Genomic DNA, 18,379 nt, shown 5'->3' with positions numbered 1-18,379 from the left:
AAACTTATAGTAAATCTCCAAGAAGATCCAATGCCTTCTCTGCAAAAACTAAAACGTCTAGAAGATCTGGTCTTGTATTCTTCTGGCTACCCGGGAGCTAAGACTTGCATAAAAGCACAAGGTTTTTTTCGGCTGAGGAAACTTGTATTGATCATGAAAAGATTAGATGAGTTGGAGATTGAAGAAGAAGCCATGCCAAGTTTGATGGAGCTAAATCTAGACAATAAAGGTGGAGCAACGAAGCTGATGATTCCGGATCGATTGCGAGCATTAATTTGAGGCTACTGCACAGTATCTATAAAAAAAATGGTGGAGCAACGAAGTTGATGGTTCCAGATTGATTGAGAGCGTTTGTTCTATACGTACGTATCAACTTTGTTTAATTAGTAAAAACAGTTTTGTGATTTAAAAGAAAGTTTCTTATGCTAATTGGATGTCACTTTCTTCATAATATGTAACAGAAAAAAGATCCAAGCTTTCATTATGGCATAATGTTGTGATGAGATGATTATGGAAAGATCTGTTGGATTACGTAGTAGTGAAGGCACATTTGTTGCACACATCGTTCAAGTATAGCAAGAGGTTACCTTACATTGTGATGTTAACGTGTCAATCTAATACATGATTTTATTTATTTGTGATTTGTGATTACGGAGGAAAAAAACAGAACATAAGTGGAAAGACTAAAGCTCTTTATATGCCCAAGGAGAATAAACCTTTCAAGTTGTGAAAACCACAAACTTCAACTCCATGTGTGCCACAAAACAAACAAACAAAAAAAAACTTTGACTTTTCTTACAATGTCACTTCCTTTATAAGCGTGGCTCTTGGAAGGTAACTAATGTAAAATGGTATATGAGGTGCTCTTAATTGTGAAAATGGTCCTTCTTTGGAGGATTGTGAAATGTCCATTGGTAATGGAATTTTAGTAAAAATTGGGTCACTTATTTACAGAATTCTACATAGAGAGATAAGAGAAAAGAAAGAGATAAGGAGAAAAAAAAGAGTCTGGCTAGAAATGGAGAAGATAGCACACAAGAGAAGGATAGTGTTGGTTCCCCTTCCATTACAAGGACATGTAACCCCAATGATGCATCTTGGGAAATCCCTTACCTTGAAAGGCTTCTCAATCACAGTTGCTCTAGGACAGCTTGATCAAGTAAGCTCTTGGCAGCACTTCCCTGGTTTTCAGTTTATCACCATACCAGAAAGCTTACCATTGTCTGAAGTTGAGGCACTCGGACCTGTCGAGTTTTTAATAAAACTCAACAAAACCAGCGAGGCAAGCTTCAAGAACTGTATAAGTCAGTTGTTAATACAACAAGGTAATGATATTGCATGTATCATCTACGACGATCTCATGTACTTTTGTGAAGCTGCAGCTAAGCAGTTCAAACTTCCAAGTATCATCTTTAGCACTGCTAGTGCTACACACAACTTTTGCGTCTGTTTTTTAAGACAACTGAATCCCAGCAAGTTCTTGATAGACATAGAAGGTATCCAAAACTAGCTTATTAATTACCCGTTCTGCCTAACATATAGTTATACTAGAGGTTATTCCGTACTACGCACGGATTTAATTTTACTTTTATTTTACAATCAAGTGAGAAAAATAGAAACCTCCTGTTCTTGTAAATTTCACTTGGTACATATATGATCCTTAAGAGATATGTCTAATACAAATTCAACATATCAATTTCTAAAAACCTAAAATCATTCAATTGTGATGAAAAGATCGGCTAATTGTCGATATTTGACATCATCATCACAAGGAGATTTGAACAATCTATAGCATAAATAATAATTTATCCATACCTAATCCCAACCGACACTCCATTACTAAAAACAAACCTTAATGTATAATTTAATTTATTAGTCTTGTTTAATTTATTAAATAACAAAATGTATAAAAGATTAAAATATCTCTCTGTTTTACAATTAGAATGTGTTGTTTTGGGATGCTACCAATTTGTAATATATATACGGTGAAATTTGAAATTGTACTGTCTTCTTTTATGTGGCTTGTATTTGTCTTTGCTTCGCAGATGAAACGACAAGTGATTTTATTCCCTTTTTCTGCTGGTTTCTCCCAACATCAGAAGTTGTTTTACTTTTGTTGTTGTATTTTCTGTCAACAATAGACCAGTAATGTTAAAACCCCAATCAATGCCTTTATACCTTGCAAAATCTTGGAGAAACTTCAACCTCGGTTTTAAGCTTTGGTTTATATCATCAGTAATTATCTGTTAAAATAACTAAGAGAGAAATGTAAAATTGAAAATGTTAAAATTCAAGCGTAAATGGTTTATGATTCCTTGTTGAAAAATTTTCCACATGTTTGTCTCAAGTTCTAAGGGTAAGTGGTGTTGATCGTCTTTGATAGATGTGACAGACTGACAGTGAAACTCTGGTACATAGAGCCGTGAAATTGTATGTAGACTCTTTGACATTGGAATAGAATGTCTTCCCTATTAAATCTTTGATGAGGTAAGCCACCTCGTCGTCCAATTCATCTAAGTTGGCCTAAGAATAAAAAAGTGACTTGGGTTGGCAATTTTAGTTTGAATAGTACCTTCAAATAGTTAGTACAAAAAATAAAATAAAAAAACATATGAAAAGAACTATGAAACATCGGATTGTCACACTACGAACTCATTGAAAACAACACACCGGAGTATTCCCACAGCTTCGGATGGAGAGAAAGTGTAACGTGTCAAGGTCAAACCAGAGTTTTTCATTTTCAAATTACAGTTAGTGCATGAAATGTAGTGCCACCTATTGTGCAATACACAACTTCAACCACTTTCGCTTAACACCAAAAACAAATGTTCCTTAAAAATATCAAGACGATATTTTAAGTAATAGTAGTAAAAATAAAATATAAATTGGTCATATTACCTGGCCTCCATCCTTGTTATTTGACGTAAGTCTCTATTTGTTCAATCATATACAAATCTTTTGGGTCTTAATAAATTTTGCCAACTAAAATTGACGGGACATGACTTGCTTTGAAATAGTTACTGGGGAAAATATTAAAGACTATAAGATTGTTGTTCATTTAAAAAGATTATTGTATGAATATTGGGAAAAACTGATGTGAAAAGTAAGACAAAAACTGATTTAATTGGAAGCAATATATATTACATGTTGGAGAATGGGAAAAAAACAAATACAGAATTAACCAGATGTATATGAAATATAATATCTTTTGCGGAATTGTTGGAGTTCAAAAAACATTGGGTTGACGATGTTGCATTCAAATATAAATAGTCTGCCTAGAGTGTAAGAAGTTTGGCATGTGTTTCAATGGCAAATTTTTCCCAAGAGAGACACTGCTTTCCCCGAATCAACAAATCTTCGAACTTAGATAAGCGAGTTGCATGTCTGAAAGCAAGTAAAAAATTAGTTAGAGAGGAAGTTTTTAATATACGGTATGTGAGATAGGTGTGGTGTGGATTAAGTAGTTGATTTACATTTTCGTCTAGAAAGAGACATTTAAAGCTGAGTAAGAGATTGTTTCTTCTAAAGTGTGGAGCTTCCCAAAAACAATCATATTTTTACTGGTGGTCATCGTTAGAGAGTAATTCTAGAGTAGAGTAGAGAGAAATTTTTTTAGGTTGTAACATTTTTAAAAGCATAGTTAGTGTGTGGGGTGGGGGTGTTGATTCTCAGTAGATTGAGGGCTTCCCTGATAATAATAATAAAAGTAATCAGAAATTGAATTCTATTAGATTATAATTTTATGGAAAACAGATTACTAATATTTAATTAGAAATAAATAAGAAAGCAATTATCAAATGACTTAATTTACTTTGATGGCAAGACGTTACGTTTTTAAAAACAGAATGCAAAACTAAAACTAAATCGAGCTTCAATTTAAATACCGTATGGGAAGAAGACAAACACAGGTGCTGCATGTTTAGATCTTATTTGTTTGTTTGTTAAGGTAAATTTTTTAATTACCAAAGGATTAAGGCCATATTTCAGTTATATTTGTTTTTAAAGACACTCAAATTATATTGTTTGCCAACTAAAATTGACGGGACATGACTTGCTTTGAAATAGTTACTGGGGAAAATATTAAAGACTATAAGATTGTTGTTCATTTAAAAAGATTATTGTACGAATATTGGGAAAAACTGATGTGAAAAGTAAGACAAAAACTGATTTAATTGGAAGCAATATATATTACATGTTGGAGAATGGGAAAAAAACAAATACAGAATTAACCAGATGTATATGAAATATAATATCTTTTGCGGAATTGTTGGAGTTCAAAAAACATTGGGTTGACGATGTTGCATTCAAATATAAATAGTCTGCCTAGAGTGTAAGAAGTTTGGCATGTGTTTCAATGGCAAATTTTTCCCAAAGAGAGACACTGCTTTCCCCGAATCAACAAATCTTCGAACTTAGATAAGCGAGTTGCATGTCTGAAAGCAAGTAAAAAATTAGTTAGAGAGGAAGTTTTTAATATACGGTATGTGAGATAGGTGTGGTGTGGATTAAGTAGTTGATTTACATTTTCGTCTAGAAAGAGACATTTAAAGCTGAGTAAGAGATTGTTTCTTCTAAAGTGTGGAGCTTCCCAAAAACAATCATATTTTTACTGGTGGTCATCGTTAGAGAGTAATTCTAGAGTAGAGTAGAGAGAAATTTTTTTAGGTTGTAACATTTTTAAAAGCATAGTTAGTGTGTGGGGGTGGGGGTGTTGATTCTCAGTAGATTGAGGGCTTCCCTGATAATAATAATAAAAGTAATCAGAAATTGAATTCTATTAGATTATAATTTTATGGAAAACAGATTACTAATATTTAATTAGAAATAAATAAGAAAGCAATTATCAAATGACTTAATTTACTTTGATGGCAAGACGTTACGTTTTTAAAAACAGAATGCAAAACTAAAACTAAATTCGAGCTTCAATTTAAATACCGTATGGGAAGAAGACAAACACAGGTGCTGCATGTTCAGATCTTATTTGTTTGTTTGTTAAGGTAAATTTTTTAATTACCAAAGGATTAAGTTGAAAATTATGGCCATATTTAATTAGCAATGGACAAATGTCAACTATATAGAGCGCCAAATGTCATCGCCTTAAACAAAGTTTAGAAGAAACCTTCTCTTATTATATAAGATATCTTATTATATAAGATAGAAGGAAGAAAGTGACAATTATTCCAAGAAAAACGTTTTTGACCACGGAAAGTGACAATTATGCTTAAATTCTCACAAGTCATAAAACTATAATAATTTATACAACAATGTATGTGGGTGATAGATGTTTTGTAAGAGTCATTTACACACCCTACATATAAAATATTGAAAATATAGTATTGAAAATACCCGGTCGGATGACCCATAAGAATGGTTGTTTGCTATTGGAAAGTCCCCAAGACATCTCTAACATCTCTTTGGTTTCCATGTGAGCTTTGCTTCCCAAGCTTATGTATATGACTGACCTTGGTTTCTGCTTGTTAAGCCATTCAACGCAGCTCATGTCCTCTTGTAGTAAACTAGGTCCCGGTCCTCCCGGCAATGAAGTTGTAATGTGAAGAGGGCCTAATGAGTACACAAATATTCCGAGTTCTTGTTGCAGCCATGACAGAGACGAGCTCTCTAGACAATTAGCCGTGTTGATGATAATAGCGGAAGCTGTTTTTGTGTTAACTACTTCCCTACACATATCCAAAAGTGGCTCCAATGGACCAAATCCTGAAGTAGGTAGGTCTTTGTATCTTAAAGGATATAAACCTTCCAACATCTTCTCTTTCATTTCAGGATCTGCAAAGTAAAGATATAAAAGATGAGTAAACTGATCAATTGAAAAATGGGTCATCAAGCTCTTTTAGGTACCTGTCATATCGATCAAGAACTTCTCGGCATTGAGTTTACTTAAAACACAGTAGCAAACTTGAATGGTAGCACTGCTGGTGCTGAAGATGACACTAGGAAGGTTGAACTCTTTAGCTGCAGCTTCACAGAAGTACATAAGCTTGTCATAGATGATACATGCGATATCATTGCCTTGTTATAACTGACTTATACACTCCTTATAGCTAGCCTCACTTGTTTTATTGAGCTTCATCAGAATCTCGGCTGGTCCTAGTTTATTAGATTCAGACTGAGGTAATTAAGCTTTCTGGTATTGTGACAAAGTCAAAACCATGAACATGTTGCAATGAAGAGCTTATTTGCTTGAACTGTCTTTGAGCAACTGTAATCGAGAAGCCCTTTAACATAAGGGCTTCCCCAAGTTGCATCATAGGAGTTACATGTCCTTGTGCAGCAACTGGAACTAACATAATCCTTCTCTTCTCTGCCCTGTTCTCCATTTCCTGACCTCCTTCTCTCCCTTTTTTTTCTTCCTCTTCACAATGCAATAAGTGATCCAAATAATTATTAAAATCCCACTTGTGTAAGGAAATTCCCACGATCTTCCAGAAGAGACAATTTTATATACTTTACTTTAACTTAGCTGTGAAGATAAAGGTTAACACATCAGTTACTTGTCAAAGAAGATCTGAACACATGCTACATCAATAACTCTCACACATGCTACATTTCATGCACTAACTGTAATTTGAAAATGAAAAACTCTGGTTTGACCTTGACACGTTACACTTTCTCTCCATCCGAAGCTGTGGGAATACTCCGGTGTGTTGTTTTCAATGAGTTCGTAGTGTGACAATCCGTTGTTTCATAGTTCTTTTCATATGTTTTTTTATTTTATTTTTTGTACTAACTATTTGAAGGTACTATTCAAACTAAAATTGCCAACCCAAGTCACTTTTTTATTCTTAGGCCAACTTAGATGAATTGGACGACGAGGTGGCTTACCTCATCAAAGATTTAATAGGGAAGACATTCTATTCCAATGTCAAAGAGTCTACATACAATTTTACGGCTCTATGTACCAGAGTTTCACTGTCAGTCTGTCACATCTATCAAAGACGATCAACACCACTTACCCTTAGAACTTGAGACAAACATGTGGAAAATTTTTCAACAAGGAATCATAAACCATTTACGCTTGAATTTTAACATTTTCAGTTTTACATTTTTCTCTTAGTTATTTTAACAGATAATTACTGATGATATAAACCAAAGCTTAAAACCGAGGTTGAAGTTTCTCCAAGATTTTGCAAGGGATAAAGGCATTGATTGGGGTTTTAACATTACTGGTCTATTGTTGACAGAAAATACAACAACAAAAGTAAAACAACTTATGATGTTGGGAGAAACAAGCAGGAAAAGGGAATAAAATCACTTGTCGTTTCATCTGCGAAGCAAAGACAAATACAAGCCACATAAAGAAGACAGTACAAATTTCAAATTTCACCGTATATATATTACAAATTGGTAGCATCCCAAAACAACACATTCTAATTGTAAAACAGAGAGATATTTTAATCTTTTATACATTTTGTTACTTAATAAATTAAACAAGACTAATAAATTAAATTATACATTAAAGTTTGTTTTTAGTAATGGAGTGTCGGTTGGGATTAGGTATGGATAAATTATTATTTATGCTATAGATTGTTCAAATCTCCTTGTGATGATGATGTCAAATATCGACAATTAGCCGATCTTTTCATCACAATTGAATGATTTTAGGTTTTCAGAAATTGATATGTTGAATTTGTATTAGACATATCTCTTAAGGATCATATATGTACCAAGTGAAATTTACAAGAACAGGAGGTTTCTATTTTTCTCACTTGATTGTAAAATAAAAGTAAAATTAAATCTGTAGTACGGAATAACCTCTAGTTTATTGATATTGGAAGTTTATTATTGCATTAAGAAAGACTACACGAGAAAACGGAAGCGAAGAGAAGGATAGTGTTAGTTCCAGTTCCAGCACAAGGCCATGTAACTCCAATGATGCAACTTGGGAAAGCCCTTAACATGAATGGCTTCTCAATTACAGTTGTTGAGGGACAGTTCAATAAAGTAAGTTCTCCTTCTCAACATTTCCCTGGTTTTCAGTTTGTTACCATACCAGAGAGCTTACCAGAGTCTGAGCTCGAGAGACTCAGACCAATCAGTTTATGATAGAGCTCAACAATACAAGCGAGACACGCTTCACGGACTGTATACGTCAATTATTGTTACAACAAGGTAATGTTATAGCATGTATCATCTACGATGAGTTCATGTACTTCTGTGGAGCTGCAGCTAAAGAGTTCAAGATTCCTAGTTTCATCTTCAGCACTTCAAGTGCTACCAATCAAGTTTCCCGCTGCGTTTTAAGCAAACTCAATGCGGAGAAGTTCTTGATCGACATGGAAGGTACCCAAAAGCAGCTTTATAAGCCAGCTTAAAACCACTCGTTTCACTGAAACATGTATATTTATTTTTATTTTTTAACCATGTAGATCCCATAGTGCAAGATAAGATGGTGGAAAATTTGCATCCATTAAGATACAAAGATCTACCGACTTCAGGAGTTGGGCCACTAGATATATTATTTGAGCTTTGTAGGGAAATAGTCAACAAAAGAACAGCTTCAGCTGTTATCATCAACACGGTGAGCTGCCTAGAGAGCTCATCTTTGGCACGACTCCAGAAAGAACTTGGAATTCCGGTGTACCCATTAGGCCCTCTTCACCTTAAATCTTCAGCAATTTCTGGTTTACTGGAAGAGGATAGGAGCTGCATTGAATGGCTGAACAAGCAGGAACCCAAGGTCAGTCATTTACAAGCATAGTTCAAATGGAAACCAAAGAAGTGTTGGAGATGGCTTGGGGTTTATCTAGTAGCAACCAGCCTTTCTTATGGGTCATCCGGCCTGGCTCTATCAAAGAGTCTAAATGGATAGAGTCCTTGCCTGAAGAATTCAGTAAGATGGTCTCTGAAAAAGGGTACATTGTGAAATGGGCACCACAGATAGAAGTACTTGGACATCCTGCAGTGGGAGGATTCTGGAGCCACTGTGGATGGAACTCAACGCTTGAAAGCATTGTGGAAGGAGTTCCGATGATCTGCAGGCCTTTCGACGGGGAGCAAAAGTTAAACGCACTGTGTTTAGAGAGTGTTTGGGGAATAGGGTTTCAGGTGCAAGGTAAGGTGGAAAGAGGAGGGGTCGAGAGAGCTGTGAAGAGGTTAATTGTCGAAGAAGAAGGTGCAGACATGAGGGAGAGAGCCCTTGTGTTAAAAGAGAAGGTCAAAGCCTCTGTAAGAATTGGAGGCTCCTCATACGAAGCACTGGAAGATATTGTCAACTACGTGGAGACAGAGTGAAGAACAGAGAGAAGAAGCTGAATTTCATTATTATAAGAGAGCTTTGAGTTTAGTAGATCAAGCTTGTTCTTGAAAATTTTAAAATGTTAGAATTTGTAATCTATATGCCGTTTTTGGAGGCCATCATGTAAGGAAAAAAAAAAAAAAGATGAAATTTTGAGGCTTACCACTAATACCTATCAAAGACTCTTTGCCTTTTCTGTGTAGAGGCACAAGCACAAGCTTCCCAGTTCTTGAAGATGTCCCCTGAAAACACCAAATACAAGTTTAACAAAAATATTAGTACACGGAAATGTAACCTTTCTTGCACTTAATGAGAGCAAGATCTAAACTAGTCGGAATCATGAGTATAAAGAAGATAGATTCACAAGTTTCATATGCTAAGTCTTATTTTAACATCCTTCAGAACACAAACTCACCTGCAAAATAATAAATTGTGCTATGTATAAATAAGATCATACTGACCAGTGACCACAACTTAATTCTCAATGACAACATACAAACCCAAAGTAAACAATTACACTAACAGCTCCGCCAACCATGGAACTCATATCTGTTTATCAGCAAACCATTCAACAACTGTTATAGCTGACATTTTCACAAAACTCCAACAAATTTTATAACTCCTATTTTTCACAAAATCCAACATTCACACTAACACTATGCATCTAAACTAATCGAAATCTACCTATATAAGGACCACACAAAAAAAAAAAGAACATTTTACTTTTGTTGAAATGTCAGTTCTTCAGTCTAATGGTTTATACATTGTTCTAACAGCTGTTAGTATAAAACTGTTGCATTTTGCTATTTACAAAGCTTATACGGACCTAAGGGAGTTCCAAAAAATGACAAACATATAAACAAGAGGAAATTATCTTTATATTTGAAGACTATAAGCTCTTTAACATTTTAATTATGATCTAAATTCTCGTAATGCAACAACTTCACCGCACGTATAACGTATTATAATTCAACAGAAGGAAGACATTCACATTTTCTTTTTGGGGGCACATGTGGTCGTTAGCGTAAGAAAATGACGTAGTTGTCACATGTGGAACACTTGCCTAAATAATCTGGCATATTTGGAAGCTTGTGGAAATTTCCCAATAATTGTAGTTCTATTGATAACTTATATTTAGAGTTGTGCTTCAATGAGAGAGAAAGAAAAACAAAGAAAGAGAGAGAGATAAGGTTAAGCAATGGAGAAAAAAGGGAAGAAAAGGATAGTGTTAGTTCCGGTTCCAGCACAAGGTCATATAACCCCAATGATGCAACTTGGGAAAGCCCTTTACTTGAAAGGCTTCTCAATTACAGTTGTTGAGGGACAGTGCAATCGAGTAAGCTCTCCTTCACAACATTTCCCTGATTTTCAATTTGTTACCATACCACAGAGCTTACCAGAGTCTGAATTTGAGAGACTCGGGGCATTCAATTTTATAATGGAGATCAACAAAACAAGTGAGGCAAGCTTCAAGGACTGTATAAAACAGCTGTTGCGGCAGCAAGGCAATGATATAGCATCTATCATCTATGATGAGTTCATGTACTTCTGTGGAATTGTAGCTACGGAATTAAAGCTTCCAATGTCATTTTGTGCACTCAAAGTGCTACAAACCACGCTGCACGCTGTTTTTTTTAGCAAACTCAATGTCGAGAAGTTCTTGGTCGACATGGAAGGTCCCCATAACTAGCTTAAAAACAATCTTGAAACCATTTATTTCACTTAAAACGGTTTATCTTTTTTACTTTGCAGGTCCTGACCTACAAGACAAGGTTGTGGAAAGTTTGTATCCTTTAAGATACAAAGATCTCTTGCCTTCAGGATTTGGGCTAGAGTTCCGTCGGGAAGCAATCAACAAAAGAACAGCTTCAGCTGTCATCTTTAACACGTCGAGATGTCTAGAGAGCTCGTCTATGTCTTGGTTGCAACAAGAACTTGGAATTCCAGTGTACCCATTAGGCCCTCTTCACATTACAGCTTCAACGCCAGGATCTAGTTTAGCGGAAGATGACATGAGTTGCATTGAATGGTTGAACAAGAAGCAACCGAGGTCAGTCATATACGTAAGCGTGGGAACAATATCTCAAATGGAATCCAAAGAAGCGTTGGAGATCGCTTGGGGGTTGTGTAATAGCAACCAACCGTTTTTATGGGTCATCAGACCAGGTTCGATCCTTGGCTTCGATGGGATAGATTAATTGCCGGAAGAAGTCAGTAAGATGGTCTCAGAAAGAGGATACATTGTGAAACGCGCACCGCAGATAGAAGTACTTGGACATCCTGCAGTGGGAGGCTTCTGGAGTCACTGTGGATGGAACTCGACGCTCGAGAGTATTGTGGAAGGAATGCCATGATTTGCAGACCTTTTACCAGCGAGCAGAAGATAAACGCAACGTATTTAGAAAGCGTTTGGCGTATAGGGATTCAACTTGAAGGTGAAGTTTTAAGAGGAGCGGTCGAGAGAGCTGTGAAGAGGTTGATTGTGGATGACGAAGGTGCAGAGATGAGGGAGAGAGCCTTGGGTTTGAGAGAGAAGCTCAAAGCCTCTGTAAAAGGTGGAGGCTCTTCATACAGCGCATTGGAGGAACTTGTCAAGCACGTAAAGACAGAGTGAAGAAGTTGAACTTCATGTATTATTAGAGATCATTGTATTGCTTGATCTTGCAAAATTTACAAAGTACTTGTTTTTTTTTTTTTTTAAGATAAAAAGAAATTGGAATCAAACACGAAAATATTTCTTTTGGAAGTTAATTACTCAGAGAATTGATGCGGCAGAAAATGACAATTTTTTGGTCTGGACCATCTTTAGATATGAAGCCAAAGTCGGCAAGAAAAAACCATCTTTGCTTTTCTTTGGTTACCAAAATAGAGAGATAATACAAATATACAATGTCAGCAAAACATAATACGTTATCACCTCATCATACTAGCACACACCATCTACCATAAGCTTCACATGTGAGAATTAACGTCCACAAGTCTGAGAATCTGATATCTATATCAGAAAGATAGTCCTTTTAATATATCTCATAGAACTGTCACAGCAAAGAAAAAAAGAATTGGAGACTAAGCAGATTTTTTTAAGTTGTTCTTGTAGGTTTTCGAAATGGAGGAAAAAACGGCGAGGAGAAGGGTAGTTTTGGTTCCAACACCAGCTCAAGGACATATAACTCCAATGATGCAACTTGCAAAAACCCTTCACTTGAAGGGTTTCTCAATCACAGTTGTTCAAACCAAGTTCAATCACTTTATCCCTTCAGATGACTTCACTGATTTTCAGTTTGTCACTATCCCAGAAAGCTTACCAAAGTCTGCTTTGAAGGATCTCGGACCAATACAGTTTCTGCTTAAGCTCAACAAAGAGTGTCAGGTAAGCTTCAAGGAATGCTTGAGTCAGTTGCTGCTGCAACAAAGTAATGAGATCTCATGCGTCATCTACGATGAGTTCATGTACTTTGCTGAAGCTGCAGCCAAAGAGTTTAAGCTTCCAAACGTTATTCTCAGCACAACAAGTGCCACGGCTTTTGTTTGCCGCTCTGTATTCGACAAACTCTATGCAAACAATGTCATGGCTCCCTTGGAAGGTACTTTTGAATTCTCTGTTCCCATTTTTAGCTAGTGTCTATAATCTGTATAATAGCATGGTTCTTGACCTTTTTTGCAGAACCTAAAGGAAAAGAAAACGAGCTAGTGCCAGAGTTTCATCCCCTGAGATACAAAGACTTTCCGGTTTCACGTTGGGCATCAACAGAAAGCACAATGGAGCTGTACAGGAATACAGTTGACAAACGGACAGCTTCCTCAGTGATAATCAACACAGCGAGCTGTCTAGAGCGCTCATCTCTTTCTTTTCTGCAACAACAGCTTAAAATTCCAGTGTATCCTATAGGCCCTCTACACATGGTGGCCTCAGCTTCTACGAGTCTACTTGAAGAGAACAAGACCTGTATCGAATGGTTGAACAAACAAAAAAAAAATTCTGTGATATTTGTTAGCATGGGAAGCGTGGCTTTGATGCAAATCAAAGAGGTGATGGAAACTGCTTTGGGGTGGATAGTAGCAACCAACAGTTCTTGTGGGTGATTCGACCTGGGTCAGTACGTGGTTCGGAATGGATAGAGTACTTGCCTAAGGAGTTTATTAATATAATTACGGGTCGAGGTTACATTGTTAAATGGGCTCCGCAGAAGGAAGTGCTTTCTCATCCTGCAGTAGGAGGGTTTTGGAGCCATTGTGGATGGAACTCGACGCTAGAGAGCATCGGGGAAGGAGTTCCAATGATCTGCAAGCCGTTTTCCACTGATCAAAAGGTGAATGCGAGGTACTTGGAGTGTGTTTGGAAAATTGGGATTCAAGTGGAGGGTGAACTGGACAGGAGAGCAGTTGAGAGAGCTGTGACAAGGTTAATGGTGGACGAAGAAGGGGAGGAGATGAGGAAGAGAGCTGTCAGTTTGAAAGAGCAGCTTAGAGCCTCTGTTAAAAGTGGAGGTTCTTCACATAACTCGCTAGAGGAGTTTGTAAACTTCATGAGGACTCTGTGAAGAATGTTTTCAACTATTCCAAGTTGTTTTTAGAGAAAGTATCATATCCTAAAAAATCTAAGCGATGCCAAAATGTATTTGGATAATGACTGAACTGAAAAGTCTTGGAGGAACGAATAAAACAAAACACATTTCATTTCTCTAGAGGTTCACAAGAACTTCATGTATATTAGAGATGATTGAAATATGCATAAACCAAGCTTGATCTGCAAAATTTACAGAACTGTACGTGGTTTACTTTGTAAGCAAACAAATTTTAAAATCAAATACTAGTTTGCTCAAGATAGAATTGTGCATCAAAAAGTAAGACTATTATTAAATGATACAAGAGGAGGACCACGAAGACAGAAGGATCTTTCTCTTGTCTCTGATTACACCATCTACCAAAGCTTCACATGCGAGAATTAACGTCCACAAGTCTGAAAATCTGATATTTATATCAGAAAGATACTTCTTCGTATAAAGCACATTGAAATTTTCATAGAAGCTGATGACCAGAGTAACCAAAACTAGCACAGCGCGGAGCTGAGAGAAGTATTTCTTAGTTATTCTTGCAGGCTTTTGAAATGGAATAGAAGCAAGCAAGGAGACGAATAGTCCTGGTTCCATTTCCAGCTCAAGGGCATATAACTCCAATGATGCAACTTGCAAAAGCCCTTCACTTGAAGGGTTTCTCAATCACAGCTCTCCAGACCAAGTTCAATTACTTTATCCCTTCAGATGGCTTCACAGATTATCAATTCGTCTCAATCCAAGAAAGCTTGCCGGAGTCTGATTTCAAGAATCTCGGACCAATACAGTTTATGCTTAAGCTCAAAAAAGAGTGTCAGGTGAGCCTCAAGGCCTGTTTAGGTCAGTTGCTTCTCCAAAAAAGTAATGAGATATCATGTGTCATCTACGATGAGTCCATGTACTTTGCTGAAGCTGCAGCCAAAGAGTTTAATCTTCCAAACGTCATTTTTAGCACAACAAGTGCCACAGCTTTTAAATGTCGCTCTGTATTTGAGAAACTCTACGCAAACAATGTTCTGGCTCCCTTGAAAGGTAATCTATAACTCTCTGTTTCAGAGTTTCTGAAAGCGGCTATAATCTTGTAACACTATAGGCTTTTTCACCTTTCCGCAGAACCAAAAGGACAAGAAGAAGAGCTAGTGCCAGAGTTATATCCCCTGAGATACAAAGACTTTCCGGTTTCACGATTTGCATCATTAGAAAGCATAATGGAGGTGTATAGGAACACAGCTGACAAACGGACAGCTTCCTCTGTGATAATCAACACAGCGACTTGTCTAGAGAGCGCATCTCTAACTTTTCTGCAACAACAACGGGTAGAAGTTCCATTTTATCCTATAGGCCCTCTTCACATGGTGGCCTCAGCTCCTGCAAGTCTGCTTGAAGAGAACAAGAGCTGTATCGAATGGTTGAACAATAATTCCAAAGTTGTTTCTAGAGAAAGTATCATATCCTAAAAAATCTATAAGTGATGCCAAAATGTATTTGGATAATAACTGACTGGAAAAGACATGGAGGCCATGAATAAACAAAACACATTTCATTTCTCTAGAGGTTCACAATCACTCTAGTTTAAGCTAACATCGACGAATAGAATCACTATAAACCTCATTACTAGGATAAAAGAATGACCATAAACTCTTGCCTAAAGTCTAGAAAACTATTAAGATACATGAACATAAAAGAAACAAAAGAAATGGATCAAGTAAACTCACTTCTTTTTTAAGCTCTAGCTGCAGTCTGTTGCCAAACCCATCATCCTTCAAAAATTACTACTTGCCAGGACACTGTCTGCCAACTCACTGCAGAAGATTGTGACGAATCTCCTCCTCCGCGTCGGGCATTATTCGAAAAGTCTATCTACTTGGCGGTATCTTTGCTTTCATCTGCCAGAGAACTCACTTCCTCTCAGTCACATAATATATGGATTCCATGGTTAACAAGTAAGAACAATAGAGGTTGCATCTACTGGTTGGTATTTTGAACATCCCTCACAAACAAACCTGCAGAAGAATAATAAAGTATAAAAGATTAATACTGACCCCAACCGAACTGAGTTTTCTAAAGATGAAAATATATAAACGAGAATAACACAGCAGATGACCAATATAGCTATATGCAACTCACAGAGTTCCTCAGGCAATTGGAACTCAAATTGAGTTTGCTTAGACTTAAGTTAAAACACAGAGCACGAAGGCTCTTCGGCTCTTCCATACATAGACATTACTAAGTTCCAATTCCAAGAAAGTTCAAAACTTTGTTCTGACTTTGATTGACTTCATCAATAACAAACTATAAAGTTACCTCTTTTATCTCTATGCGATAGTCGTTGACTGAGAGTCTCTCTCTCCGGCTTGTTCTTCTTGCTACGTCGGTTCAAAACCACCGCAAATTGTGGCAGGTGGTCTGGTTTAGTGCAAAACCGATAAAGGTGGGATTTTGTTTCGGAGGCCATGAGAGATTTCCTAGAACCGCAATGTCCCGGTTTTTCTAAACCGCTCATCTAGATTATTAACCAGTTCCGGTTCGGTTTGTTTTAAAAGAAAAAAATGGTCAAAATCCAAAGGTTATTTTCTTATGTAGCAATACTTTTAACTATTAAGTAGCCATGCATCTTCCTTTGTGGGTTTTACTACAATGATTCGACATTGTGGTTTACTAGAATTTCCTGCGGTTGGGGATAGCTTGTCTTGGCGGGGTTGGCGAGATAAGAAGCCAATTCGTTGTCGACTTGACCGAGCTCTAGCCAATGAAAAATTTCATGACCTATTCAAAGACTCCTTTACGGAATATTTACTTATGATAGCTTCAGACCATAAACCGGTTTTAGCTTCTCTGGAAAATAAAGTTCGGCGAGGGAGGAACGTTTTTCGCTTTGACTGACGGTGGATTGAAAAAGAGGGTTTCTTTGGAGTTGTTTTAGAGGGTTGGGGTTCTGGAGGGACATGAGTAACTGGAGATTTAATGGACAAAATAATTAAGTGTTGCCAAGCCATCTCCCGCCGGCGGAAAGTGCAGGCCCCGTTCGGCCGGGAAAACGATTGAGGAATTAAAATCTCACCTAGCAACCGCCCAGGCTGATGACTCGGTATCTGTTGAGGTTATTTCAGAGATGACCTGGAAGCTGAGAGAAGCTTATCGGGATGAGGAGATCTACTGGTATCAAAAAAATTGGAGTCGATGGATGCGGTTTGGGGATCAAAATACTAGTTATTTTCATGCCCAAACGAAATTAAGAAGAGCTAAAAATCGCATTGTCAGAATGCATGATGCGGCTGGGCATTGGATCACAGAAGAGAAAAAGGTTCAGGATATAGCAGTCTCTTATTTTCAAGAGATTTTTAAGTCCACAGATCCTACTATTGAGGACTCACTAGGTGAAATAAGCACGTCTATCACGGGTGAAATTAATGAGACACTGACGCGATCAGTCACCGAACAGGAAATTAAAGAGGCTTTGTTTATGATGCATCCTGATAAAGCTCCTGGACCAGATGGTATGACGGCCCTTTTTTTATCAGCGTGCATGGGATACGATTAAAAATGATTTAAAGCTTTCGGTAGAATCTTTCTTTCAGGGTGAAAGTTTTGATAAACGCTTAAATAGGACAAATATTTATCTTATCCCAAAAGTGGATAAGCCGACCCGGATGACTGAATGGAGGCCTATTAGCTTATGTAATGTTGGTTATTACCTCGAAGATTTTATGTCAGCGACTGCGTGTGTTTTTGCCAGCATTGATCTCTGAGACACAATCGGCGTTTGTGGAAGGAAGGTTAATTGTAGACAATATTTTGATTGCTCAGGAGATGTTTCATGGCCTCCGCACTAACCCCTCTTGTAAGGGAAAGTTCATGGCCATCAAAACAGATATGAGCAAGGCCTATGATCGGGTAGAATGGTCTTTTGTTGAGATTTTATTGAGGAAATTCAGCTTTTGTGAGAAATGGATTTCGTGGGTCATGTGGTACGTGACTTCAGTTGAATGTAGTGTTTTATTAAATGGCCAATCCCATGGCTCCATAATTCCCTCTAGAGGGCTTCGTCAGGGAGATCCTTTGTCACCTTATCTTTTTATTCTTTTCACGGAGGTTCTTATTGCCAATCTTCAAAAGGCAGAAAGGTCTAAACTTATTACGAGTATTAAGGTATCAACTGCTTGTCCGGCGATTTTGCACCTATTATTTGCAGACGATAGTCTGTTTTTCTGTCGGGCCACAAAGGAGCAGTGTGAAGTTATTTTAGGGATTCTCAGACAGTATGAACGGATTTTCTGGACAGCAAATTAAATTCCAGAAGTCCTCGGTTCAATTTGGACACACAGTCGATGCGGGTGTGCGTGAGGAATTAATGGGTGTATTGGGTATTACTTCTTTGGGTGGTATGAGTTCATACTTGGGCATTCTGGAAAGTCTTGGGGGGTCGAAAACGAAAATATTTCCCTTTGTTCAGGACCGTTTGCAAAAACGGGCTGGTGGGTGGCCTGCTAGGTTGCTACCTAGGGGGGGGGGGGAAGAGGTGATGATCAAATCGGTCGCAACCGCTGTCCCTACTTTTGTTATGTCTTGTTTT

At 37.3% G+C, this 18,379-nt stretch overlaps 3 protein-coding genes and 3 pseudogenes across 6 annotated transcripts; 5 read left to right on the top strand and 1 right to left on the bottom strand.

The window, feature by feature from the left end:
* Positions 1 to 1,018: 1,018 nt before the first annotated feature.
* LOC147938484 (UDP-glycosyltransferase 76E5 pseudogene) lies at positions 1,019 to 1,510 on the top strand (annotated as a pseudogene).
* Positions 1,511 to 4,718: 3,208 nt separating this feature from the next.
* LOC147938483 (UDP-glycosyltransferase 76E4-like) lies at positions 4,719 to 6,335 on the bottom strand. The gene is made up of 4 exons (XM_087465654.1): positions 6,167 to 6,335; positions 5,857 to 5,976; positions 5,347 to 5,784; positions 4,719 to 4,738 (listed from the first exon to the last, which is right to left on the bottom strand). The coding sequence occupies exons 1-4, from the start codon at positions 6,333 to 6,335 to the stop codon at positions 4,719 to 4,721; spliced, it is 747 nt and encodes a 248-aa protein (XP_087321780.1).
* Positions 6,336 to 7,490: 1,155 nt separating this feature from the next.
* On the top strand, positions 7,491 to 9,348 carry LOC104715428 (UDP-glycosyltransferase 76E6 pseudogene; annotated as a pseudogene). The gene is made up of 3 exons (XR_015566252.1): positions 7,491 to 7,512; positions 7,811 to 8,298; positions 8,385 to 9,348. The product of XR_015566252.1 is annotated as a UDP-glycosyltransferase 76E6 pseudogene (transcript).
* Positions 9,349 to 10,386: 1,038 nt separating this feature from the next.
* LOC147938482 (UDP-glycosyltransferase 76E4-like) lies at positions 10,387 to 11,946 on the top strand (annotated as a pseudogene). The gene is made up of 2 exons (XR_015566913.1): positions 10,387 to 10,929; positions 11,006 to 11,946. The product of XR_015566913.1 is annotated as a UDP-glycosyltransferase 76E4-like (transcript).
* Positions 11,947 to 12,165: 219 nt separating this feature from the next.
* Positions 12,166 to 13,932, top strand: LOC104711366 (UDP-glycosyltransferase 76E11). Of its 2 annotated transcripts, none has more exons than XM_087467143.1 (2): positions 12,166 to 12,837; positions 12,918 to 13,932. In XM_087467143.1, exon 2 carries the CDS (start codon positions 13,531 to 13,533, stop codon positions 13,792 to 13,794), a length of 264 nt encoding a protein of 87 aa, XP_087323269.1. In that variant the 5' UTR covers positions 12,166 to 12,837; positions 12,918 to 13,530; the 3' UTR covers positions 13,795 to 13,932. Both variants share the same exon structure in this region, with proteins under 2 accessions (XP_087323269.1, XP_010426367.2).
* Positions 13,933 to 14,200: 268 nt separating this feature from the next.
* On the top strand, positions 14,201 to 15,353 carry LOC147938481 (flavonol 3-O-glucosyltransferase UGT76E12-like). The gene is made up of 2 exons (XM_087467144.1): positions 14,201 to 14,838; positions 14,920 to 15,353. Exons 1-2 carry the CDS (start codon positions 14,430 to 14,432, stop codon positions 15,261 to 15,263), a joined length of 753 nt encoding a protein of 250 aa, XP_087323270.1. The 5' UTR covers positions 14,201 to 14,429; the 3' UTR covers positions 15,264 to 15,353.
* Positions 15,354 to 18,379: the final 3,026 nt, after the last annotated feature.

This window comes from Camelina sativa, chromosome 9 (assembly GCF_030686135.1).
Source record: "Camelina sativa cultivar CO46 ecotype springtype chromosome 9, ASM3068613v1".
Taxonomy (NCBI): Eukaryota; Viridiplantae; Streptophyta; class Magnoliopsida; order Brassicales; family Brassicaceae; genus Camelina; species Camelina sativa.
Note: the sequence above shows the minus strand (reverse complement) of the source record. Positions and strands in the feature narration are given on the sequence as shown.